The following is a 26,338-nucleotide window of genomic DNA, read 5'->3' on the forward strand; positions in this document are numbered from 1 at the left end:
CGTCACGGAGAAGAGACAGTGGGGATAAGACGAGCTGTGGGACTGGGAGGGGCCTTCTGGGAGCTCCACAGGGCAATTGTGGGGTTCAAGGGCCAGGGACCCCCTCCCCACCGATACGCGCTTGTCACCGGTGGCTCCCGACCCTCCCTCCCTGTGTCCGACCTAGACGCGGGCCTCGGCCTCCCCCACGGGCGGGGCGTCCTCCCCACGGAGGTGGTGGCGCCCCTCTGTGGGCTCCCAGCGCTTCCCGCAGCCCTCAGGCTCTCACTCAGCCTCCATAATGCAGACCCCGGAGGCCCCCGGCCGCTTTGTTCCCTTTCCCTCCGCTCATGGTCGCGGTCACGCTGGCGGCTCCCTCTGAGCGTGTCTCGCACACACAATGCGGGGGATGCGCTCCCAGTGGCCCCCAGCCCCGCCCGCGCCGCGGAATCCCGGCTCCGGGACCCCGCCCAGCCCAGGGAGCGCGTACCTTTCTTGAGACGCTCTCGGCGACGGGTGGGGGGCATTTGGAGGGGGAGGGCTATTTTAGGAAAAACAACAAAAAAAAGGATGGAGGCTCATAGAAGCCTTCTGGCTCCTAAGAGGAAACCCACCTCATCCCCGGCCAAGGCAGAAGGTGGGTGGGGGTTCAGAGACGGGGCGGGGCAGCGGGGGTAGGGGGCGGCGAGGGAGAACCCGGTGGCCTGGGAGGGCGCCACGCTTCCCGGGGTGGAGCAGAAGCAGAACAGCAAAATGTAGCCGGTAGCCCCACAGACTCCCCAAAGCCGGAGGCACCCCAGAGGTGGGCGCTGTCCAGTCGCTGGAGGGAAACTGAGGCTCAGAAAGCGGCCTGAGCAGAGCCAAGGTCACGGGAGGGGCCGAGCCCTGGGCTCTCCCCCCCCCCCCCGCCTCACCCCCTAGTGACCCAGCCCCCAGGAGCAGCATTGTTCTCATTTGGCGGAATGACCTTCACAATCCCGCCGCCCGGGCCTCTGCCATTCACGGTCAGCGGGGTCCCCGAGTTGTGCAGGGAGAGGGGGGACGTCACAGCCCAACAACGACATAGAGAAGTTTTCTGTGGTTTGTTTTCTGGCCACCCCGGGGTCCCCCTCCCTCACTGGGACCTTCCAGCCTGGGCAACGTCACCGGCTGGTAGCCCGAAGCCTCTGGGTTCCCCCTGGACCTCCCAGGCCCCAGAGCGCGCTCAGCGGGGTGCGGGGGCTTAATTGCCTTCCCCTCCTCGGCTCCGCTCCTTCCCCGGACACTGGAGAGCGGCCCCCAGAGTGACGGGCGCTGGGCCCAGGCCAGGGGCTCCCCGCTCTGGGTCTCAGTTTCCCCATCTGTAAAATGAGAGCCGGGGGCCAGCGGCGGCAGAGAGGCCTCCCAGCTCTTGGCGCTTTCGCTAAAATTGGCTGGCACGCCTGTGGACGAGGGGGCTGGAGCGAGACCCGGAGGGGGTTCCCTCCACGCTGGGCGGGGGGCGGCGGGGCGCGGAGGGCGGCAAGCCTGGGATGGCGGGGGTCGGCTGGCGGTGGGGCGCGGCGGGGGGCGGCGGGGCGGGGCGGGGCACGGCGGGGCGTGGCGTCGCGGGCGGGGCGGGGGTCGGCGCGCGGCGGGGCGGGGCGGGGCGGGCGGGGGTCGGCGCTGCGGCGGCGCGCGCACCCTCGCGGCTCGCCCGCCCGGGCCGGCCGTGCACTTGTCTTCGCGCTCGGGCCGGGCGCGGGGCTCCGCGGCGGCGGCCGTCTCGTCTCGGCCGGTGAGTAGGCAGGGGGTGGGTCGCAGGGCACAGGACGCGGCGGGGCTCCCCTTCTCCTTGGTGGGCGGCTGTCGGGCAGGGTTTGCGGTCTCGGGGAATTCAAGGGGGAGCTGCGGGAGGGAGGGAAACTCCTCCGATTCCCCCATCCCCGAGCCCCGGGGCAGCTCCGGCCACCCCCGCCCCCGGACCTGGGAGGGAGGTTCTCCGCTCCCGGGATTGGGGATGCGGAGCCATCCCCAGCCGAGATGAAGGTGGTGGCATGGGAAGCCTCCCGCGCCGTCCTCAGCGGGGGAGGAAAGGACTGTCCTCGTCGCCCCCTCCCCTCACCGCCAAGCCTTTCTCTCTCTCCCGGTGTGTGGCGGGGATGCCCGGGCTGGCCCCGCTGCCTAGTGGAAGGGAACCCCCCACCTGCCAGCCCACTGTGCGTTGAAGCTCGTGCTCTGCTCTCTTCCCTAAGCTTCTTCCCCCTCCCACCCCGTCACTGACAGGGAGAGTGGCCGAGGCCCAGAGACGGTTAGCGCTTAGCCAAGGTCACCCAGCTGGGCAGGGGCAGAACTGGCTTTGTGGCAGACTCACTAACCCCGGAATCCTGTTGATGGTGTCAGCCCTGCGGTCCTCTGCACCCTGCATTTAACGTTGAGGGTGGGGTGCGAGGGGCCTGTCTGGGGACCCTGCAAGTGGAAGAGGGTTCCTTAGTCTCCTCAAGTCTCTCTGCCCTGTGGGAGGCCATGGCTGGACCGAGCGAGAAGGGAGCCTCACTCTCCTCCAGCTTCCAGGGCGCTCGGCTCCCCCTAGTCCCCTTCCTAGCCCCCTCGGGCTCCCCAAGACCTTGAAGGACATGGGGGGAGGACTTCCAGAATAATCCCCACTCTGACGCACCCAACCCACTGGGTGACCTTGGACAGCCGCTCTGCCCTCCCAGGGCCAGAGTCAACTCCAGGGTTCTCCTGGCTGGAACAGGTGGCCCCCCTGAGCAGTGCAGGTGCCCACTGGCCCCACCCCAGACCCCTGGCGAAAGAAAGGCCAGCTGGGACGGCCCCAGCCAGCTATGTTTCTCTTTGGAGTCTAGTCGCGCCCCCCACTCCTCCCCACCATGGGGCTGCCCTCTGTCCCCTTCTGCCCCCTCCTCCAGGGCAGGACCTGGTATGTGTGCTCAGAGGGGATTCTGGAAACTGCCCTGTATAGCCAGAGTGAATGCCATGAGTGAGCTCCAGGCCCGGGGCAGGGGCCGAGATGGGAGGACTTGGGGAGGCCGAGAATTGAGCTGGTTGGGCCGGGGATTCCTGACTCCTCCATCCTCACCCCAGCCCAGCCCAACCTCGCTCACCCACATCTCCTCACGGGGAAGGAAGTGGTGGGGACATGGGGAGAGGAGGGCAGGGAACAGCATGGGGAAAGGCAGATAGAGCCTTTAGTGTGCAGTGTCCAGTGGAAGGAGGTGGGGCCTCCGGGGAAGGGGCCTGGAATGGGGGAAAGGTGCCAGCTCGGGCTCAAGGAGGGCCCCGAGGGAGGAAACAGAACCCAGTGGGCAGACGGCACCCCTGATCTTAAGTTTCCTTAAAACTCACAAGGTCTGCCAGCTCGTGGGAGCACAGATCCACTCTAAAGACCACTGCGATCTGAGCTGTCAGCAGCCGGCCTCCTGGGGCCCTGCCCCCCCTGCACCCCGTGTCTGTCCTCACAGGCCGAGGGGGAAGCCAGGTGGCCACAGCCACTGCCAGCCATGTGGTAGCCCAGTGGGACCAAAGGGGACAGGCCCTTTGTTGGTGGCTCATCAGGGAGACCCCTGCACCCCAGGGTAAGTGGATCCCAGACTCGGGTCACCTTTAGGGGTGGGGGCAGCTAACATAGGGGTTGGATAGAAAAACTGGTGACTTAAGAAAGTGCCAACCTTTGAAATAACGCTAACAATATAACAGTAATAATAATAATTCTGCTTTCTAGAGCCCCCCAGAGTCACTGTCCCCTTTCTCCCATCGCTGATGGTGGGGAATCTGCTCAGAGAGGCTAGGTGACCCGCCCAGTGTCACACAGCCTGAAGGGGGCAGTTGCACCAAGTGGAAGGGCCCCAACCCCCACAGTTTCCACCACCCAGCTCCCGTGGCCCCGCTCCCTGCAACAGCCCTTAGGGAACAGCTTCTTTGGTCCTTCCTTCCCCTGCAAACATTGACTGACATTCTAGGGTCAGCAGGGAGCTGCCGATGAGGGTGTGGGGAGGACAGAGGCACCAGTCCTAGATGTGTGGGGTCGGTTACTCCATCAACAAACACCAAGCAGTTACGGTGTACCAGACCCTGAGCTGGGCAGTGGGGACACGGTGGGTGCTGAGGTGGCACCAGGTCAGGTCTTGTGATATGTGGGGGGAAGACAATAAAACATAGTGATGTCTTAGAGAATGCCTGGGGGAGAGGGAAAGGGCAGAAGGGCCTCTCCAGGGAGGTGACCGTGAGCTGAGATCTGAAGGAGGAGGAGGAGATGGCCAGGCCAGAGCTGGGAGAACAGTGTACTAGGCAGAAGGAACAGTACGTGCAAAGGTCCTGAGGCAGAAATGACTTGGCATGTTTCAGGAACAGTGAAGAGGCTGGTGTGGCTGGAAGAGAATGAGGGAGGAGGAGAAAGAAGAAAGATGAAGGCAGGGAGGTCTGCGGACAGGGATTGAGGTGCAGGAGTGGACTGCAGAGCAATGGGGAGCCATGGAGGGTGTATGAGCAGGGGAGAAACATGGTCTGATTTATGATTTTCAAAAGCTCCTGTGGCTGCTGTGGAGAGCTGGGACTGTCAGGGCAGGAGTGGAAGTGGCAGAAGGCCAATAGGGGAAGCCGATGAGGCATCTGGGAAGAGTTGGCAGGGCCAGGACGAAGGTGGGCCTCAGGGATGGAGAGCAGCGGGCAGATTCTGGAACTGAGCTGGGCATGGAGGATGCGTGTGGTCAGGTTTTTGCCTGATGCTGAGGAACCGCAGGGAGGGAAGGAGGGATTCATTGTGCTGGGGGAGATCTGGGAGGGCATCCTGGAGGAGGTGTTCTTGCTCTTTGAACTGAGTCTGGAAGGGCAAGTAGGAGTTTGCTGGTGGCCAGCTGGAGCTGTGCCTGGGGTCTAATTGTACAGATGCCGTGAGGGCCTGGGGGAGCCACTGAGCACTTGGAATTAGGACAGATCCCTCCAGGGAGCCTGGCACAGAGTGGCCGAGAGTCACGGAGGCCAGGAAGGCACTTCTGAAATGGTCGAGGTTGTGATGAGAACAGGAGCGATGGGAGCCCCCAGGGAGCGCTTGCTGTGTGCCCGGCACATTTCACGGGGATTGGCTCCCTGGCCCTTCCCACTGCCCCTGGGGGCCCTCACTGCCCTGCTGAGGAAACTGAGGCTCAGAGAGGGACGGCCCCTTGTCCACGGCCACTGTAGGAGTGTCCTGGGGCTGCCGTCACAAAACCACACCCAGGGAGCTTCAAACAGCAGGAGAGTATTGTCTCTCACTTCTGGGGGCCGTAGTCTGCGTCAGGCGGCCGGCTGGCCACCACCCCGCGGAGGCTCAGGGGACGCTCCTGGCGTCCTTAGCTTGTGGCTGCGTCCCTCCAGTCTCTGCCCTGTCTTCACCTGGCCTTCTTGTAAGGACATTTGTTATTGGGTGAAGGCCCACCCTAGTCCGGGATGACCTCATCTTAGTTTAACGACATCTGCAAAGACCCTGTTTCCAAATAAGGCCACGTTCTGAGGTCCCGAGTGGACGTGCGTTTTGGAGGGACACTGTTCAAACCAGTACAGCCGCGGGGCCCCGGGGCCTGTGCCAGGCGAGGGCTGCAGGGGCGGGGAGGGAGGGGCCGCCGGGAGCGAGTTCAGCATAAGGGTGGACAGGCCGCGGTCCCGCTGGATGTGGGGTCACTGGGCAGGGAGAGTTAGTCTGGAGCCTTCCAGCTAGGAAGGAGGGAGGGGACACTGGTGTCTGGGGCGAGGGTACCACTGCCTGGACTGGACAGACTGCCATGGGGCAGGTCCCCTGGTGGGTGCGGACAGGCTCCAGGACCTCAGCTGCATTTGGGGGACTCTGTGCTTATGACAGAGCCGGTTCCCTGCCTCCTTGTCACCCCCAGGCTCGCACCTCCTCCTCCAGAGCAGGGCCTGAGGGCTCAGCGGGCTGCCACGGCGAGGCCCGTGGGTGCGGGTGCAGCCCCTCCACAGCCTCCGGCCCCGTTTCCTCTGCGGACTGTCTGTGAGGGCCGGTTGTATTTATTCGCTGACTCAACATCTTACCTTGCTGTCCTAAAACCGTGATTTGGGGCATTTTGTGTGTCGCCATCATCGCAGTATCCTCACCTCACAGTACAAGCGTTGCCTACAGGAGAGCCCAGTACATGCTGGCAAGTCAAAGGCTGCCCCCGTCCCTGTGCCCCTGAGAGCCGGGAGGAGCTCCCGGAGATGCCTGCCCAGCCCCCGGGCCTTCTTCTGCCTTCCTGCCAGGCAAGGCCACCGCCCCAAGGGGACCTACCCTCCCAACCCGCCCCCACTCCCCCTCAGAGTCCTCCCACGCAGCCCTGCAGGGGGCACCCCAAGCGCCTCTGTGACTCGCCCCACCCCTCGGCCCCTTCCCTGCAGCCCCTGCTCTCCCGCTCTCCCTCCACTGCGCCCTCGGTGCCCTTGCTGTGCACTCTGCCAGGCGCCCCTCTCCCCACTCCTCCAGGGCCAGCTCCTTGGCCCCTTTCCAATGTCACCTCTTCTGAGAGGCCTCCCCTGACTCCCCTAGTTAAAACCTCATCCCGGTTCCTAGTTTTGTCGACTTCACTGGATCTTTTTCCAGCGCTTTGGTCTGTTTAGCATTCTTACTGGTCCCTTATTTGGAAAGGGTTGTCTCCCTCTTTCTAGAAGTTCAGCTTCAAGAGGGCCGGGTTTGCGTCTGTCTCAGCCTCTGCATCCCAGCACCACACTCAGAGAAGGGGCTCTGTGGCCTGTGAATGGATGAACTGATGAATGTGCGAACGACGGAGCGCGCGTGAACACCTGCCCCACCCTGCTTCCCACAGTCACGGCGACTCAGGCTCCGGCCTCCTCCCAGGCAGCCCGTGTTAGACCCGGGATGGGTCTGAGATTTCTGTGGATGCCTGGCTAGGGGAGAGGGGGCCCGTCCATCGCCGCTCAGCCTCTGCCTCCGCGTCCCTCGGCTCCGTGAGCTTCTCCCAGGTCCCCTGAACCCAGACCCTCAGCCGCTGCCCTGGATTTGGGACCCAGCCCTCAAGCTCTAGGAGGAGGGGCCTCCTGCTCAGCGGCCACCCCTTCCCCTGCCCGGTGTGCAAGCCATTTCCCGGGGCGCAAGTCCTGGGGGCTTCCCAACCCACAAGTTCATTTGCAGGCTCCTCAGGTCCCTTCCAGCCAACCGTGGGCCAAGGAGAGACTATCTGGAATGGAGACTCAAGCAGCAACCCCCACTCGCAGCCTACCTCCGCCCACTCCCAACCCAGCCACCACACCCAGCCCTGTCTCAGAGGCAGGCCACGGGGCAGACGGGGCAGACGGGCAGGAGGCAGTTGGTCACCAGGTTGACCGTCCTAAGTTCGGCCCCTTTAAGGGGGTCCCTGATCCCTCAGTGCAGGTGAGCCCAAAGGGGAAAGAGGGATCTTTTCAGAGAGCGAAGGTGGGTGCAGAGCCTGGGCAAGGCAGAAGGCTGGAGGGGCCTCCCAGGGCTGTGGCCAGATGCTTTTGTGAATTTTGGGACAGTTACACGTTCGGCTTGAATTCAGAAAGCATCAGACGCTGCAGGGCCCCCACAGCAGGCTGCGCAGGCCGGGCTCCCCCCATGGCACAGCGTGAATGCTTTCCGTGGAGCTGGGACCGTAAGGAGGGGTGCAGGCTCGGCCGTCAGGGGCCAGGGCAGTGAATGCAGTGCAGGGATGTGTCCCATATCCCAAGGGAGACATGGGTGGCTCCATCAATGTTGTGCATTAGAGACAGCCCCCAGCCGCCCAGGCAGGGGAACAGCAAGTGCAAGACGTAGGGGTTGGAACAGGGGCCGAGGGGCGACGGGAGGGGCTGGGGGCCGGTGAGTGGATGGGGGTGCAGGACAGATGGCTGCTCCTCCTGCGTGCCTGAGCAGGCATCCCTTTAGGGTCACCATAACCCGATTCCTGGTGCCCTTGTGGACACGGCAGGGCATGGATGATCCCCAGGCCTTCGCTTCCCTAACGGTCATAGCCCTGGGCACTGTCACCATGACCAGGCCTTCCTCAGGCTGTCCCCGACAGGCTGGGATGAAGAACAGGCTCTTGAGACGACAGAACTGGAGTCGCATCTGCCAACCCTGGGCCATCATCCGGCCCTGCTCAGCCTCACCAGTGTCACTGGCTGACAGGACCACCCCCTGCTCACTCACTCATTCGCTCCAGCTATTTTTCTGGACACGGCAGAGGAAACAAAACAGATCAGCTGCCCTGAGGCAGTGACGAGCGGTCAGATGCTCCTGACCGGGGCCAAAGCTCAGTGCGGGAAGAAAACAGATGGGGGGCTGGGAGACAGATGAGGGGACCTGCTGCCCCAGGAGCCTCCAGGCTGGGGAGCACGGAGCCAGATGCAGTCACCCCCGGCCGGGCAGGAGGCAGGGGACAGGGTGAGGCTGAGCTAGTGAGGCTGCCTGGGGGCGGAGGAAAAAAGGGCTCCCCACCTCCCAGTCCCCCAGGCTCCTCCCAGCCACCATTAATGTTGAATGAATGTCACCCAAGGCCACCCTCAGTGCCAGGGGAAAAGGGCACAGTTCCCCATTCTGGGGACCCCCCAAATAGCCTCCTGCTGTCCTGCCATCCTGCAGTTGGTTTTGGGAGTGAGGACTGGGGAGAGGCTGAGTCCCAAAGAAGGTGGCCTTGAACCATCTCCCCAGTAGGCACCCCTTACCCCTGGCAGCCCCCACACCCAGTTTCTAGGCACTCCCTACTGGGTAACATCCTGCTGCCCCACCCTAAGCCTCTCCTGCACGGAGCAGACGTCTGAGGAGGTCATTTCAGGAGGGAGGTGTCCGGTTGCTTTGCAAAGTTGTCCCCTTGGCAGGTGCGCATGGCACCATCAGCCCCCAGGCGCGCCAAGGTTGAGGGGCCCAATTTTGGGAAAGGGGTGGCTAGGAGTTCCTGAGGACTGTCGGGGGGGTCTGTAGTTGTTGCTTCGGTAAGGTCCCCTCCATGGCGCGGGGCAAGCGGGCGAGTGTGAGGACCAGTCCTGCGCTGCGGGGGCGAACCTGGCTCCCGGGAAGGAGGGACCTTTAAATCTGGGCGGAGCTTGCGGGGTCGCCGTGGGCGGGGCCAACCCGGGCTCGGCCAATCGGCGAGGCCGTCCGCGCCGCGCCGCCGCCTCCTCTCCCGGCCCGCGCGGGCGCTCGCCCCCCGGCCGGGCGGCGCACAGGGCGGCGGGGATGCGCCCGGGCCCCGCGCCCGCCCGCTGCTGCCCGCCCAGGGCCCCCCGGGGTCCACGGGCGCGCGGGACCCTCTCCCCTCCAGCGTCGTACGCTCGCCCGAGTCGAGCAGGGCAGGTACGGGGTGGGATGAGCAGGGGCACCCGGGGTGGGATGAGCAGGGGTACCCGGGGAGGGAGGCACCCCTCCCGGAGGGAGACGCGGTTTGGGGCAGAGGTCAGGTTTCCGTGGGGTCTGGAACCCAGGCGACACGGGGAGGGGGGATGTGTGTCTGTGCACTGCCGAGTGGGTGAAGATTCACGGACCTCTGTAGGGGGAGGACACTGGGTTCACTTTTGGGATGGGCCGAGCAGTGAGTCTCCGAACTCCAGAGATACGGGGTCGGGGGGAGACTCTCCAGAGAAGGGAGCTCTCAGGGTGGAGGCAGTGACCCCAGACTGACCTGAGGATGGAAGCGACCAGACCCTCACCGGGGCCCCTAGATCCAGCACTTAGGAGCACCTGACAGGGGTCAAGGAGCTGGGTCTTCCAGCTCTACCCAGAGAGGTGGGGCTGCCCAGCACAGGGCACTGCGCCTGCTGTCCTGGAGGGTGGGGCGCAGATGTGAGTGCTGGAGGCTGGGGGCTGAACCAGAGACGCTGATGAGGACGGGAGGGCGCAATCCGAGGGGTGGCCACTGGTGGAGGTAGCTGGGGCAGGGCAGGGCAGGCTGATTGCCACCTGCGGGCTGCAGGCAGGTCCCTGACGGTGGTTGGCCTGGGGGATCGTTCAGTCAGCCCGCGTCTTGCTGCCCTGCTCCAGGGCAGCGGGTGGGATCCTGGCCCCCTGCAGCGCTAGGCCCTGAGAGTGCTGGGAGGGGGTGTCCTGGGTCCTGCCCCACCCTCCACAGGGCCACATGACCCACTTCTCGCCCACACATCCTGGAAGACTGCAATGTGCTGCTGTGCTCTAGGTTCCTGGGGGCGGTAGGGTGGGCATTTCGCCCCAAGGGAGACTGACGGGCAGGGGGCACCTTCTCCTGGTCCAGCTCTGAAGGACAGAGCATGGTGTCAGGCGGTGGCGTACCCGTGGCCAGGTGCTAAGCATTTTCCACGAGAGAGCTCACTCTGTTCTGGCCACCAGCCCTGCTGGGTGGGCACCAAGACGCCTTTATTGAAGAAGCAACTGAGGAGGGAACAATGACTTCATCCTGGCTGGGGTGCCTCAGGGTCCCTCCTAGGCAGCCACTGTAACCAACTCATCATTTGTAAAAGGCTCACGAGAGGACCTGTGGGGTCTGGCCGGTTTCTTTCACTTCCTGTTGGGTGGGAAAGCTCAGAGGAGCCAGCCACCCTACTCCCTGCCTCCTGCCCACCTGCCTCTGCTCCTCAAGAGCCCTCCTGCGTCCCTTCTACCTCACTTAGCCCACAAGCTTCCCACGGTGTCTCCTGGGATGGCTTGAAAGGGAGGACTCTGCTCCTCCCCGACGCTGGCCTTCAGGGAACGGAGGCCTGGTGCCCGCAGACACATAGACAGTTTTGGTCATTCCAGGGACCCTCAAAACCAAATGCAGCCCACAGGTGTTTCTAACCTTTCAGGGGAACTCCTTGATGAACCCAGGGCCTTCACCCAGGAAAACACACTCCTTCTTGGACGTACAGACCTTGGCTGGGGTCTCAGAGGGCCTCGTGGTTCTTTGGGAATCCCTGAGGGTCCCAGGGACCCCAGCATCACGCCCAGGTTGCAGGGAGGGAGGGAGAAGTGGGCCTGGGAAGGGGTGCGTGCGGTCTCTTGTCCCCAGGGCCCTCTGGTCCCACTCAGCCTTTGGAAACAGCCTGCCCGCTTCTGTAGGATCTGAGGCCAGCCGCTCGCTCTCTCCATTTGTTCTGCGGTCGTGGGAGGGGTCGGGTGCCTGTTGTGCCTGTTCCCTGAGCTCTGGGGGCTCCTTGAGGGCAGAGCCAGGCTGGCTCCCCTTCCAGATGGCAGCTCGTCTGGGCTGGGCAGGTTCTGCCACCCTCTGCCCCAGAGAGCAGTAACTTAGTCCCTGCCCCGCCTGGCTGTGTGATCTTAGGCAAGGTGCTGAGCGTCTGAGCCTTGTCTCCCATCTGTAAAATGGGAGCAGGAACAACCCCTGCGTCATTGAGCGGCAGTGGGAAGTAAGCTGGGTGATTCTGTTCAAGGACTCGGCCCACATTAAGCGCCAGCACATGCTAACTTGACGGCACGGGAGGGCCTCCACTCCTCGGCCTTCCCAGAAGCCACCTGCTGCCTGTTCCCACTCCCCACACCTCCTCCCTGCCCAGGGCACCTTAGGACGCGGCTGCCAGGCCAGGAGGAGCGTGGCAGACACTCGGCTGGATTTGGCCTGTGCGTCGGGCGGCTGAGTCACAGCCCCAAATTGTGTCTCCATCGGTGCATTTCAGAAGGTCATCTGCAGTGCCCCCACCCCCGCCCAGTCCTGGCTGCCGGGCCACCCGCCTCCTGCCTGTACCCCCGAGCTCCAAGTGGGGACCTTCTCCACCTTCAGGAGGGTGGTGGGAGGGGTGCCTGGGGTTTCCTCGTCTCCTGGGCGAGGGCAGGGGCTGGGGCTGCTGTGAATATCCTGGTGGCAGGCAGGGGCTGAGCCCAGGAGGAGAGTGGCACCCAAGTGTTCGTCAGGATGGGAAGAGAAATCAGGGCCGAGATCAGCCTTATAAACTGTGAAGTGCTGGGCCTGCAGGATACCAGCCCATGCAAACTGTGAAGTGCTGAGGCTGCAGGAGGCCTGGCCTTGTAAACTGTGAAGTGTCAGGCCACAGGTGGCCACGGCTGGGTTGATGTGATGGGTGGGAGCAGTGAGGGAGGGGACAGGGCTAAGACTCTCCCCCTGCCTGGAAGAAATGTTTCTGGTGCTCTTGCTGTTGGGCTGTTACCAGCGTCTGGAGGTGTGGTGAGTGGGACAGACACTGTCTGGGGGCGCCAGACAAGGGCACAGGCAGCCTGCAGTACGTCTGGTGGCCACCCTGGCCAAAGTGGCCTTTGTCCTGCCCAATAGCATGGGTCATCTTGGCATGTCCTGATGTGACAGTTTCCGTGTCTGTCACCCCCAGAGCATGGTGTCAGGGCCGAGAGGGGTCCTGTCTGTACACACCCCTGTCCAGGTCTGGCACGTAGGGGCGCCCAGGGCATGCTGGCCTGGCCTTTTCAAAAGGGACAACACTTGGCCTGCTGCCCAGCTTGCTGGGCAAATCCAGGAGGCGGCTTTGTCCAGAATCTGCCCTCAGAGGAGGTGGGCCCTTCATAGTGTGGTGCCTCAGTTTCCCCATGTGTAAAACTGGCCACATCCCAGAACCCCCTTCTTGGGAGCAGTGTGAGGATTAAGGAGAAAATCTGTGTGAAGGACGGAGCCTGGCGTGAAGTAGGCGTTCAGTAAATGTCGGCGGGGTGGCAGCGAGGGGCGTGCGAGGCTGAGTCAGTGCGCTGGGGGGACGCGGGCCGGCCAGGGAGGGTCTGGCAGGTCAGGACCCAGGAGGCTGGACCCCAGGCAGCTTCCTCATGCGCATGTCACTGTCATCGAGGTCCCTGCTCTTGCACGTGACGCTGCCCTGTACAGGGGCACAATCTGAATGTTGGGGCAATCAGGCAGTCTGTTCCTGGGAGCCTGGTGGGGAAACTGAGGCTGGCCCGAGGTCACAGGGCTGGGCCAAGCATGCCTCGCATGGCCCTGCAGCATGGGTTCTGAGCCCTGAAAGGTAAATCCTGGATTGCCACAGTGGTCTTGGAGTCTGTGTGGAGGGCACGGTCCCTCTGCCCAGGCAGGAGGGAGCTGAGCATCTTGTCACCACAGCCTTGGTCCCTAATGTCCCCTCGGCCATACCAGGTACCTGCATAAGTGTGTTCAGGCCTTTGGACAGCTCCTGAGGAGCAGCCAGAGGCTCAGCAGAGCAGAGGCCACTCTTCTGGGAGCCTGGGCTCAGAGGAGACAAGCCCACGGTGGAAGCTCCTTGTGCCCACACACTTACATGGCTTCTCGTCCTCCCAGGCGAACCTGCCGGCAGATTCCTTCTCCATCCCGAGGGGCTCAGAAGTGTGTACTGAGGGCCAGCTCTGTGCCAGGCATTGTTCTAGGTACTTGGAGACACTGAAAGTCAGTGGGCAAAGGTCTAGTAAGAGGGTGTTCCAGGAAAGGGCACAGCAGGTGCAAAGGCCCTGAGGCACGACCAAGCTTATTGGGATCCAGTGCTGGGGAGGTCAGTGTGGCTGGAAGAGAGTGATTCTGGGGAGAGTGAGAAGGATGAGGTGGGTGGGAGCCAGACCACAGGGGCCTCCTGACCGCAGTGAAGAGGTTGGTTTGTATGCAGCAGCACTGGGGAGCCATGGGAGGGCTTTGAGCAGGCGAGGGTCATAGGCTGACTTAGATGTTTCTGGGATGGCGAACCCACGTGTCAGGCACTCTGGATTCATGGCCTCCTGAGTTTCCGAATGTTCTGGGGTGGTGGGAATGGTCCCTAGCCCTCTGGTCGGTTGGCGAGGCCCTGACAGGACCATGTCTCCCGTGCCCCTACAGGTGAGCGCAGGAGCCCAGCCGCTGAGCCATGCCGGGCCCCAGGCAGCCTGTCGCGAGCCCAACCCCGGCGCCCACATAGTCATGAACAGCCACAGCCACAACGGCTGCGGGGGGCGGCCGCTGGGCACCGGGCTGGGTGTCCTGGGCCGAGACCCTCCGGACCCTGAGGCTGGCCGTCCCCCGCCGCCCGCGCATGGCCCGGGCCTCCAGGTGGTGGTGGCCAGGAGCGAGCCGGCCCAGCCCTCACCCGGCAGCCCCCAGGGGCAGCCCCAGGAGCAGGAGGAGGAGGAGGACGATGAAGAGGACGAGGCGGGCAGGCGGAGGGCCTCCAGGAAGCCCCTGAGTGCGGGCCACCGCCTGGGCCACCGCCGGGCGCTGTTCGAGAAGCGGAAGCGGCTCAGTGACTACGCCCTCATCTTTGGCATGTTCGGCATCGTTGTCATGGTGACCGAGACGGAGCTGTCCTGGGGGGTCTACACCAAGGTAGGCGCCACCCTTCCCCTGGCACGGGGGAGGCCCCGCTGAGCCCGCCCAGCTCCCCGTGGACCACGCCCAGGAGAGGCGGGGCGTCCTGGGCAGGCCCTGGAAGTGGGGAGCTGTGCAGGGCGTGGGGGTCCTGGGCCTCCCACTGGGCCCCCTCCTGGGAGTGGCAGAGAGGCCGCAGATGGGGCGGAAGGTGCCAGCCCACTCCTTCTGCCCTGTACCAGGGGGCCACACCCTGGCTTAAGGTGGGGAGGGGGCTGCCCCCCTGACTGGGGCCAGGGAGCAGAGAAAGAGCTTCCCCCTTCGAGAGTGGCCGTGGCCTGGTCACGAGCCTGACCGCGGGTCCCCGAGTGTGTGCGCAGATGGAGAGAGGTCAGGGCCGTGTTAACCCATAAACTGTGCATGCCGGGGCCCCAGGAGGCCATGCTTTATAAACTCTCAAGTGTTGTGTCTGCCTGAGGCCAGGCCTTATAAGCTGTGAAGTGCTATGTCTGCATGAGGCCAGGCCTTATAAAGTGTAAAGCGCTGGGCCTGCCTTGCCGTCAGCCCAGACCCAAGGCACAAGGACAGGAACAGAACTCCCTGGCAGGGCGGGGGTCTGGGCTGCGCCTCCCACGTTGCTCTCTTTGCCCAGGAGTCCCTGTACTCATTTGCACTCAAATGCCTCATCAGCCTCTCCACGGCCGTCCTGCTGGGCCTGGTCGTCCTCTACCACGCCCGCGAGATCCAGGTCAGTGCCCCCCCGCCCCCCCCCCCCCCCCCCAGTCATAGACCCATAGACAGACTTCTCCGGGAAGCCACCTTTAAGGCACTCTAGGTTTCTCTGGGACAGGAGGCATGTGCGCTTTAATTTTCATTGATTACCAGAAAAAGATAGGGCGGCACGGATAGGGAGCTGCGCTGGGCCTCTGGGCTCTTGGAGGTTTGGCGCCGCAGACAGTGTGTGTAGCCCCAGGCTCCTTTCGTAGTCCCTTGGACCCCAAATTTTGAAAGATTTGTTATGTACCAGGGAGTTGGTTTTCTTGTTTTGGGGACCGATCAAAACCAGCCTTGGCCGAGGGAAAGTCCAGGTCAAGGCATACGGGGCAGGGGTGCCCCCAGTGGGCTGACGTCGCCCAGGTCTGGCGCGCAGTAGGGGCCCTGGATGTGGCCGGGGCTGGTGGGGAGGGAGGCAGCCCTGAAGTTGCGGGCGCGGCTCTGGGGACAGTCCGCGGTGACGCCAAAAGGTGCGAACGACCCAGATGTGTGTCAGCTGGTGTTGAGCATGCCAGATGTGGCCCACCCCACAGCGGCATGTTACTCTGTTACTCGGTCAAAGAAAAAAGAAGAATGCGGCTCTGTATGAGCCACTGGGGCTGCCCTAACAAAGTTCCACAACTGAGCAGCTGGAACAGCAGACACGTCCCCTCCACCGTCCTGGAGGCCGGGGGTCACGGATCAGGGGCCGCAGGGCTGCTGTCTTCCAAGGCCCTCACGTTGGCCTGGGGACAGCCACCTCCTCGCCCTGTCCTCACACAGCCTGCCCTCTGTGCGTGCCCATCCCCGTCTCCTCCTCCTGTTAGGAGGACACCAGTCACCTTGGATCAGGGCCCATCCCTGTATGACCTCAGTTAACCTTAATCACCTTTTTTTTTTTCTTTTGAGGAAGATTAGCCCTGAGCTAACTGCTGCCAATCCTCCTCTTTTTGCTGGGGAAGACTGGCCCTGAGCTAACATCCGTGCCCATCTTCTTCTACTTTATACGTGGGACGCCTACCACAGCATGGCGTGCCAAGCAGTGCCGTGTCCACACCCAGAATCTGAACCGGCGAACCCCAGGCCACCAAAGTGGAACGTGTGCACTTAACCACTGTGCCACCGGGCCGGCCCCCTTAATCACCTTTTTAAAGGCCCTGTCTCCACATACAGTCACATTGGGGTTAGGGCTTCAACATGGGAATTTTGAGGCCACACAGTTCTGTCCATAACACTGCACCCTCTGGCCCATCCCCAAATTCACGTCCTTCTCCCGTGCAAGATGCAGTCGCCTCGTCCTGGCGGCCCCAGAGCCTTCGCCCATCCAGCGTCAACTCCAGTCCACAGTCTGATTTCAGTATCGTTTTAGTCCGATATGGGGGGACGGGGAAGTTCCTCTCCAGCTGTAAGCCAAACAGGTCACGTTCTTCCAAAATACCACAATGGGACAGGCGTGGGGTAGATGTCCCCATTCCAGAAGGGAGAACTCCAAGAGAAGAGAGGAGTGACGGGTCCTCAGCGAGCCCAAGAGCGAGCAAGGCAAATCCTGTTGGATTTGAAGTCTCCAGAATGGCCCTCCTGGGCTTGAGGCTCTGCCTCGGGTCCCTGGGTGCTGGGCGGCGGCCGTGTGCCTGCCTTGGTCCCTTGCACGATGACCGACGCTCCCGCGTGTCCCGGCCGATGTCAGGGCTCCCACCCTGCGTGGCTGAGTAGCAGTCCTGTGTGTGACGGACCGCACTGTGTTCACCTTTCCCCCGCCGGGGGGACGCTCGCGGGCTCTCCGCCTTGGCAGCTGTGACCAGTGCTGCCGTGACGGTCGTGTACGAGGGTTTGCCCCGCTCTGCGCTCATTTCTCCGCGCATATAGGCAGGAGTCGGGTGGGGGGCCACTGGTAGCTCTGTCGCGGTCCTGGGGAAGCCCCATCTGTCACCTGTTGGGTTGAACGGTGGCCCAAGAAGTAGGGAGTCCCCCCCGAGGCCGTGTTTCTCCAGAAGCTGAGCGGTGGGGGTTCGGGTGGGGTCTCGCCGGGGTGCCGGGGTGTGTGTCCCAGACCCGCGCCGTCCTCCGCAGCTGTTCATGGTGGACAACGGGGCGGACGACTGGCGCATCGCCATGACGTGCGAGCGCGTCTTCCTCATCTCCTTGGAGCTGGCCGTGTGCGCCATCCACCCGGTGCCTGGCCACTACCGCTTCACGTGGACGGCGCGGCTGGCCTTCACGTACGCGCCGGCGGCGGCCGAGGCCGACGTGGACGTGCTGCTGTCGGTGCCCATGTTCCTGCGCCTCTACCTGCTGGGCCGCGTGATGCTCCTGCACAGCAAGATCTTCACGGACGCCTCCAGCCGCAGCATCGGCGCCCTCAACAAGATCACCTTCAACACGCGCTTCGTCATGAAGACGCTCATGACCATCTGCCCGGGCACCGTGCTGCTCGTCTTCAGCATCTCCTCCTGGATCATCGCCGCCTGGACTGTGCGGGTCTGTGAGAGGTGCGCCCCCCGGGAGCCCCCGCCCGGGCCCCTCCCCCTGCCCCCGACCCCGGCGACCCCATGCCCCAGGGCCCCCCGGCCAGCGCGTCCAGCCCCCTGACCCCTGTGAGAACCTCCCCCCATTCCTGGCCTCATCACATGCAGCCCCCGAGTCCCTGGGGCTCCAGCTTTGTGACCCCAGCCTCCCCTGGCCCCCAGCCCACTCACACCCTCTGGGACCCCAGCCCTCTCCCCTCCCCCTGCCCCAGGGGGTCTTAGGCTCCTCTTTCTCCCGCTGCTCTACTGCGGGCAGCTGACCTCTGACCTCCACCTCTGACCTCTGGCCCAGGGTGGTGGAGGCAGCAGGAACAGGAGTACTCCCCTCTGCCTGTCTCCCCCACAATTTAACCTGCTCTCCTTCCCGCCTCTGCCCGCCCCGCTGGACTGTAGGGAAAACATGTGAGTCTGCCGGAGTTTAAGATTAGCCACTGCAGGGGGGCTGGGGAGGGAGGCGGGTGGCCCGCTGGGCGTCCTTAGTGTCCTTGTCTCCGGGTGGGGGACAAGGGGCGTAGCTGTGGTGTCTCGCTCTAGCAGCTAACCCCGGGCTTGGGTGTCTCCTCCAAGGGTCCAGTGGGTCTGGGCTGAATGACCCCTGCCGGGTGAAGACCCTGTCAGGCTTTGCCCTGAAGAGCCCTGGAAGGTGGCTGGCTGTCAGCCCAGCTTAGAGATGGGAAAACTGAGGCTTTGGGGGCAAAGGGACTTTTCCAAGGCCTGACTCCTGCTCCTTTCCAGAGACCCTGGGGGCTCCCGGAGACGGGGGAGCTCCCACTGGGCCTCTGAGGGCGACGGGGTGCCTTGTCCCAGAGGGGGTCTCTCCTGCTTGTGCCTAGCTGGGGAAGGCCCTGGAGGGATCTGTGGTGGGTGGTACTGGCACCGGGCTTCCTTGGGGGTCCCTGGGCTAGACACCCCACCCTGAACCCCAGGTCTCACCCCGTCAAGCCCCCTGTCCACAGCCCCGGCCTCAGCCTGACGTGAGGCTCACGGGGGTGTGGGCCCAGCTCTTCCTGTCATAAGGCTTACTAGCCAGGGGTCACACGGGGTCTCCTTGGACCCCTGAAGTGCCCCATGCCAGTTCCAACAGCCCATCCCCACCCCATCAGGCAGGGTCAGGATTGGGGTCTGGGCAGTGAGAGAAGGGTGCTCCTCCTCAGGCATCCCTGAGGTCCAGGCTGGGTCATTGCAGGGGTCCCAGGGGCCGCATTCTGAGCCCAGGGCCGCTGCTTGATGTCCCCTCGCCTGCCTCACTCTGCTCCCCCGTCTCCTGCACGCCCCCCAACCCAGTCCCGGGTGGTCCTGCTGCACCCGCTGGGACTCCAGCCAGCCTGGGGCTGCCCACCCGCTGCCAGAGACCCCTCTCCTCCTGCCTCCTGGGGGCGGGGTGCTGGTCTCCCGAGAGCCGGAGGCTGGGGCAACTTGGGGCTCAGGTGCCTTGGTAAAAGAGGAGCTTCCGTCCCTGGTCCCCCTTACCCAGCAAGTAGCCTAGAAGCCCCAGCTGGAGGGGCCTGGGATGGCATCCACCCCCTGCAGATGGAGACCCCAAACATCAGGCCTGCTGGGAAGGCCTTTTGGGGTTTCCATCTCTTTCCCCTGTCGAGCCCCCGACTCCAGCCCCATCTGCCTGGAACAGCCCTGCCCCAGCAGGGCCCCGTCCACCGTGCCACCTCAGCTGACCTCTAACCTTGAACGCCTGCCCCAGGGAGGTCTCCATGCCATGGGCATCAGATGGCTTGAGGTCTGGCACGGAGGGAGCCATCTGTAAAGGCTTCTGCCCCTGCGCGCCCCCCCCCCCAAGCTGGAGGGGCTTTGCAGGCTGGGAAAGGGCTGGAGCAGACCTAGAGCCACCCCCAGACCCAGAGGGCCGCCCCCTCAGCCCCCAGCTGGGCTGAGCACAGGCAGAACCCATTCATATCCTGTGTGACCAGGACAAAATCATGTCCTTTACGAGGCCTTGGGCTCTGTCCCCTGAGTACCAGAAGTCGAGCCCCAGGCCTCTGCGCAGGACTGGGCAAGCTCCCTCCCACCCACTGCCGGAAGAGCCTCAGGCCCCGGCTTGGGGCAGCTGCTGCTGCCCTCTGTGTGTTGACTTCCCTTCCTCTCCCGAGTCCCGGGGTGTGATTCTCCAGCCTCCTGTGTCCCCACATCGTCGTCCTCCCTTCCCTGGGCCTTGCTGGCTGGGGAAGTTCTTCCTGGTGTCTCACCTAAATCCTCGCCCCACTCCCTGCTGCTTCTGGCGTCCGTGGCCACCCGTATCCGAGTCTGTCAGTGTGTCTGTCTTGGGGAGGTGGATTGTGTGGACACGCCCTCACCCAGGTCCCTCTCTGCCCTGTAACCAGGCCCGGGGAGGGCCGATGTCCGGGGCAGCAGCCTGGGGGCTGGGCGAAGGGAGGGGTCTGGAAGGAGTGCTGGGGAGGAGGGCGTGGGGCCCTCAGGAGGACTGTGGGGCTGCCCGGCGATAACCACCCCCCACCCAGCCCTGCAGTGGCACCTTTGTCACTTTGAGCCCTCAGCATGATCAGCTGCCTGAGGTCGAGGCCCCCACACAGCCGGGTGGGCCCAGGGCCCCGCTGTCCTGGTGCTGCCCCAGGGAGCACGATGCAGGCAGAGGGACCAGCGTGGGCTGACCGGGCCCTTCCTGGCTCCCTCCAGGTACCACGACAAGCAGGAAGTGACCAGCAACTTCCTGGGGGCCATGTGGCTCATTTCCATCACCTTCCTCTCCATTGGCTACGGCGACATGGTGCCCCACACCTACTGCGGGAAGGGCGTGTGCCTGCTCACCGGCATCATGGTAAGGGGAGGGCCCTTGCACACTCCCACCAATGGGGATCTCACCCCATCGCGAGCTGCCCGGGGTCGGACTTCGTCCTTGTGTTGGCCACCCCACCAGCGCCCTGCTCCTTCGCTCTGGCGTGGTGTGGAAGCCGCACCCACAGGCATCCTGGGGCTGCCTCCTGGGGTTCCTGCAGCCCCAGATGTGCAGCTCCGGCTGTGCCTGCCAGGCCAGATGCTGTGGTCCACTCTGAATGGAGTGTCCTCTGTTCCCCTCAGTCCACTGAATTCACAGCCCTTGGGTCCAAGGCGAGGGCTCGATGCTTCTAGGCCGCTGGTTCCCTGACTGTACCCAACGCCCCTGTCCTCTGCTTGTTGTGAGCCTGAGTCCGTTCATTTCTGTGAAATGCCTGCAACCATGAGCGCCATGGACACCCAGTCACTGTCCTCTGAGCCGTGCCGTCACACACACTTCCCGCCCTTGCCTGACTGTCAGGGGGTCCTGAGCCCCGTGGCGTGACGCGGTGGGCCCAGGCAGACCCCCAGCTCCCGAAAGACTTCTCGAGTCCGTGCGGGGTGTGGGCAACCTTTGACATCTGGCACCTTCTCTTCAACTGATTCGATCATCAAGTTCCCAGCCCATCCCCACCTTCCAGAACCTTCTTTCTCTCCAAGCTTCTTTCATCTCCACAAATGCTTGTCCGTGTTTTGGATTATGAATGGTCCGATGCGCGGTGGGAACACCTCTCCCCACCCGCAGTTAGTAACACGTCCGTCTGTGGAAAATCAGTGCCCGACAGGCAGAGGAGCCAGCCTACCCCAGCCCAGGGTCCACGCCAGGCCGCTCCCTGGAGGGCAGCCTTTTCTCGGCACAGAGAGAAGCGTTTGTTCTTGAACAGTGAGACGCCGTTCCCACGACTCCACCCCCGCTCAGCCAGGCCCCTCGGCTGCGTGTGGACCGTCCCCGGCGGTCACCATCCCTGGAGGCCTGCGGCTCTGTCCCCACTTCACCTCTCGTCCCCTCCTGTCTGGACGCACGCCGGGGGGCCACGTCCTCCTCTGCCCCCAGCGGGGCCTCCCTTCTGCGGTCCAGGCGGACACAGCCCCTCTCTTAGATGAGCGCATCGCTCATGCTTGCTTACATTAGTTTGCGAGGGTGGAAGGGAAGAAGCTAAGGATCAGCCAAACCCAGCAGCCCCCGCCCCGGCAAGGGGGCTTCACAGACGGACAAGGAGAGCTCGCAGACCGGACGAGCTCAGACCCGGAGAGCCCACACAGACCTGGAAAAGCCATGTTCCCTCCTCTGGGACTCGGCTCTTTCCAGAAAATTCTTCCGTGTCGAGCCGCTCCTTGCCCGCGCCCCCTGCACTCACATGCGTGGTCACGCTTGGGTCCGTTTCTAGCTTTTTTGTTAGCGCTCTCCTCCTCCATCCTTGCCCAAATGTGCTCCCTCCTGGTCACTAGGCCACCGACTCACCCCCTTCCAGCATCTCACCAACCACGAGTTGCCTGTTCTTGAACTTGAGGGCGTCCCGGGAGGGCCTCCCAGCTCTGCATCTTTTTCTCAACATGGCATCCATGCTGCTGTGTGAAGCCGTTAGCTTTTCCTTTTCCTTGCTGTGTAGTATTCCACGGGCAGGGTTCCAGTACGTTTCTTTGCCCCGATTGACAGTGCTTATCCTGAGAACAGGCTCCCAGGTCTCCCCAAGACCCTTGCCCTGGCCAGGAATCTGTGACACACTTCCTTTGGGGAGCAATTTTGTGCCCACCCAACCCAGGCTCAGCATGTTGGCGTCCAGCCCCACAGGACCGTCCGATGGTTGCCCTGGCCCTTGCCCAGCCTTCTCCATGAGTGTTTCCTCCCATCCCTAAGAAGACGGAAGTCCTGCCCAGGCCCCACCCCAGGGGCCCAGCCTGGGCCTCCTTCCATGCTGCGTGCAGCCACCATGGGAGGGGGAGCAGCCAGCCGGCAAGGGGTCGGGGAGCCCCCATCGCAGGCAGGGAACCACCCTCTGGCACCCCCTGCCTGCCCCTGCCGCCTGCCTCCCGCCGCTCCTGGGGCTGAGGACTGGTCTGGGGTCCTGGGCTCCCTGGCCTCCTCCTTGTGCAGTACTGCCAGCCCGCTCCCTCCTCCTGTGCCTCGTCTCACTGCTCCCCACCCCACCCTCAGCCCTCCACTCATCCTCGCTGCTGCCCTCTCTGTCTCCCAGCGGCTCCCTGGGGGACACACACGTGCTCCCTGACCTCCTCCACTGGCCGGGGTCCGCTGCAGTTAGGGCATCCTGGGGAGGGCGCTTGTGTCCAGCAGGGAGCCCACTGTCGGGAGGCGTCCCTCCCTCCGCTCCCAGCCTCCTGGGAACTTCCCTTTGCCTCTTCTCTCCTGCAAATGCCCCTGTGGGCCACCGCCTGACCCTTCTCTCCCTACTCTTCTGACGCTGCCAGCTGACCCCATGTGTCAGCCGGGCCTCTGTCTCCAGCACCCCAAACCCGCCCGCCTCCGTGGTCGTGAGCCCTGCATGTGCCTGCAGCTCCCGCCCATGTCCTGTACCTTTCTTATCTCCGAGCCTCGGCTTCCCCGTCTGCCCAGTGGAGAGAAGAGTCATCCTCCCTCCCGGGGCTGTGGGGTTGAACAAGCTAATCTGTGGACGTGCTCGCTGGGCTCAGGAGCCAGTGGACTTGAAGGGATGATGTCTGCTGACACTGTAGACTTTGGGGGCAGAGGTGGGAGTGGAGTCAGGGCAGGCTTCCTGGAGGAGGGAGGGTGTCCTGCCCGTAGCCTGGGACCCCTGTGAGGTGAGATGCTGATGTGCCCCCTCATGCAGGGGGCCGGCTGCACGGCACTTGTGGTGGCCGTGGTGGCCCGGAAGCTGGAGCTCACCAAGGCGGAGAAGCACGTGCACAATTTCATGATGGACACTCAGCTCACCAAGCGGGTAAGGACGCCAGTCCCAGCACGGCTACCTGCCCTCCTGGTCAGACCCTCCCCGCCTTGCCTCTGCACATGCTGGGCATGCCCACGTGCCTGCAGGTCACTGACCGCCCTGTGCGTGCCAACACTGCTGGGCTCTGCCGCCCACACAAACGCCCATGAGCTGTGCAGAGAGACGTGGCAACAGCCAGAGGCATCCACCTCTGCCCAGTCACAGCCCTGCTGCGGGCCACACAGCGAGAGGCCAGGGTTCTGCAGCCAGGCAGCCAGGTGCAACTTACAAGCTGTCTGACCTCGGCAGGTTGACCTCTCTGTACCTCAGTTTCCCCATATATAAAATGAGGAAGATACTTGCATATGTAGGTCCACTGAGTTAACATTTGCAAAGTATGCACAAGGGGCCTGGCTAATAGTGAGTGATGTAAGTGTGTTAGGCACACATCCATGCACGTGCATGCACACACGCACAGCACAGAGGCAGACGTGCAAACATGGCCTGCCCTACAGTCTTGGGACCCCAGATGGGTGTTTCTGGAGCCTTCCATAGTTTTGCACCTACCCTGAGGAACTGTTCTTTCCCTGGCCCCAGGTAAAAAACGCCGCTGCTAACGTTCTCAGGGAGACGTGGCTTATCTACAAACACACCAGGTTGGTGAAGAAGCCAGACCACGCCCGGGTTCGGAAACACCAGCGTAAGTTCCTCCAAGCCATCCATCAGTAAGTCCAGCACCTTTCCCACTCACGTTTCCGTGTCCACCTGGCTCGGAGGCAGCCGTGGCCCCCAGGAGAAGGCCGCAGGCCGGGCCAGGCATCTCACTGTGGCCTTGTCACTGCCGCTCGCATGCTGGCTGGTCCGTTGGTTGGGACCTACAGCTTCTCTGCAGGCTGGGATGGTGGGATGGTCAGAGGGAGGCAGGTGAAGGGCCTGGTGCTCATTCAGGACAATCAGTTCTGATAAGTCATGCAAACTACCTAATGTGAGTCCAGGAAGCATATTTTATTCTTTGGAATAGCCAAAATGACTTTACCCTTTGGACTTTGAAGTAGTTTCCCCTTTTTGCTTTGGCTGCCAGGAAACTCAGAATTAAATCTGTGGCCTGATCTGTGTGATCATGTGGGGTAATTAGAAATTACTTAACTTCCTCTGTTGTCCCTTCATCCTGAGAATTATCAATCAAGTGGTTCTCATCCTTGGTTCCTCATTAGATTCCCCTGGGGGGCTTTTAAAATCCCACAGGCTGCCCCCAACAGCAGTTACGGTAGAGTCTGAGATGCAGCCTAAGCTCACGTTTAAGTTCCTCAGATGAGTCCGATGGGCAGCCAGAGCTGGCAAACTTTTTCTGTAAACGGCCAGATATTAAATATTTCAGGTTCTGTGGGCCGGAAGGTCTCTGTCACAACCACTCAACTCTGCTCTTGTGGCAAGAAGACAGAGAAGATAAATGGGTGTGGCCAGGCTCCAAAAACACTTTATTCTCCAAAACAGGCGGCTGTCCAGAGTTTTCCTGTAGATGATAATCTGCCAGCTGCTGTCCACTGGAAATGTCACGTGAGCCACATGCATAATTTTAAGTTTTCTAGTAGCCACATTTAAAAAAGAGTGAAAAGAAACAAGTGAAATAAATCTTAATATATTTATTTAACATAATATATCCCCCAAATTATAATTTTAATATGTGAGTAATATAAAAGTCATCAATGAGATGTTTTAGAAAAATTTTGGTATTAAATCTTCAAAGTCCTGTATATATTTTACACTTACAACCTGTTTTTATTCAGACCAGCCACATGTGAAGTGTTCAGTGGCCACATATAGGACGTCTGGGACAGCACCCAGTCTAGGACTTAAATAGCTCCAAATTCTGTGGGGTGAGGCCCTCAAATATAAATTACAGTTGAGTCATGTGGTGCTTGACTTAAAATAGTAAAAACTTGTTTTTAGGCACTTTTCAGAGTGAGCCCATAGGTTCCCATGTCACATCTTGGGCAACCCACCCACAACTGACCCGTCCTGGGCGAGTCCCTGCCCCAAGCACCCGGGCCAGACTCGGGCTGACGCGCCAGAGAGCGAGGCACGTGGCGTTAGGTCTGAGCCAGCAGGAAGGCAGTGAGGCAGCCATGGGGAACAGAGAGGAGAGGCGGCGCGAGACCCCCAGTGTGAGCGTGGAGGGGGGCAGCTGGCTGGCAGGAGGGCCCAGGTGTGTCTGGGGCGCCCAGGTTCCTTGGGCACCAGAGGGTGAGTGAGTGTGACCATGGAGAGGCCAGGCCGTGGGAGAGGAAGCTCAACCAGCAGAACTTTAGTTTTTTCATCTTGTTTAATTATTTTTGTGTCTTTTAAAAAAAAACAGTTTTATTGACATACAGTCAATCAATAGGTGCAGTCAGCTGCACGTATTTAAAGTGTGCAGATCAATCAGCGTTGGCATCTGTACATACTCATGAAACCATCACCACAGTCAAGATAACGAACAGAGTCATCACCTCAAGCTTCCTTGTGCCCCTTACATCCTTGTCTTTTAGTTAAAGTTTAGTCCATTTACATTTATTGTGTTTGTACAGACAACATCCTTTTGTTTGTACAAGGTACAAACACAACAGTTTATCGTGTTAACTGTTAGAATTGGGTTGATTTCTAGTGCTAACAGTCCCTACTTCACAGGACTGTGGGGAGGTCCAAATGGGATGAGTGCAGAAGAGCCTGGCATAGCCTCTGGCGCAGAGCAAGTGCCCCCACCCTGCTCCCCACCTCTGCCTCACCGTCACCTACAAAGCAGGGAGAGAGGCTGGTGCCCCACTGACTCGATGCCACTGTGCCCAGCTATTAGTCCTACCTCCTCACAAGACCCCAAGGCCCTTGAGGACAGGGACCCCTCCTTGTTGACCCTTCCACAGTTGTTAACTGACCACCCGGTCCCCATTTGGTCTCTGCCATCTAATTATGGGGCCTGGGCAAGTGACTGTGCTAGTCTGAGCTTCATTTTCTCCTCTGTACAGTGGGGACAACGGTAACGCCTCTTCTCTAAGAGTAGGAGGTGGATCAAACATGACTGAGTGGCCAGATGACTCACTTGTGCCAGCCTGTCACACAGTATTTTCTAAAAACGGGAACTGCCGTCATTGTTGTCATTACCACTCTCAGCATATTCAGTCATTCCACAAGCATTTCTTGTATGAGCTTGTGTGCCAGGCATAGGGGACTAAGGCATGGTCCTGTCTTGGACCTTGCTCCAAGGGATGTTCCAGAAGGTTCT

General features: G+C 62.0%; 1 protein-coding gene across 21 annotated transcripts in view; it reads left to right on the forward strand.

Annotated features, from left to right (window-relative positions):
* The first annotated feature begins 433 nt into the window (after nt 1-433).
* Nucleotides 434-26,338, forward strand: part of KCNN1 (potassium calcium-activated channel subfamily N member 1) — a 31,109-nt gene continuing 5,204 nt past the window's right edge. For 3 of the 21 annotated variants that reach the window (XR_011430462.1, XR_011430464.1, XR_011430463.1), the window contains exons 1-7: nt 9,059-9,235; nt 13,644-14,126; nt 14,761-14,856; nt 16,932-17,350; nt 20,036-20,177; nt 22,981-23,091; nt 23,677-23,779. Coding sequence is in view for 12 of the 21 variants with exons in the window: in XM_070246607.1 (XP_070102708.1) it covers nt 9,119-9,235; nt 13,644-14,126; nt 14,761-14,856; nt 16,932-17,350; nt 20,036-20,177; nt 22,981-23,091; nt 23,677-23,804; nt 24,574-24,598 (1,521 nt within the window). In the remaining 9 variants the exon portion in view is untranslated. Of the gene's footprint in view, nt 617-1,598; nt 1,736-3,306; nt 3,534-9,057; nt 9,236-13,118; nt 13,205-13,643; nt 14,127-14,760; nt 14,857-16,931; nt 17,351-20,035; nt 20,178-22,980; nt 23,092-23,676; nt 23,805-24,573; nt 24,637-26,338 lie in introns of those variants that run through there. The other 18 variants (XM_023625462.2, XM_070246606.1, XR_011430465.1 and 15 more) reach the window with 17 other exon arrangements.

The sequence above is a fragment of the Equus caballus genome, chromosome 21, assembly GCF_041296265.1.
Source record: "Equus caballus isolate H_3958 breed thoroughbred chromosome 21, TB-T2T, whole genome shotgun sequence".
Taxonomy (NCBI): Eukaryota; Metazoa; Chordata; class Mammalia; order Perissodactyla; family Equidae; genus Equus; species Equus caballus.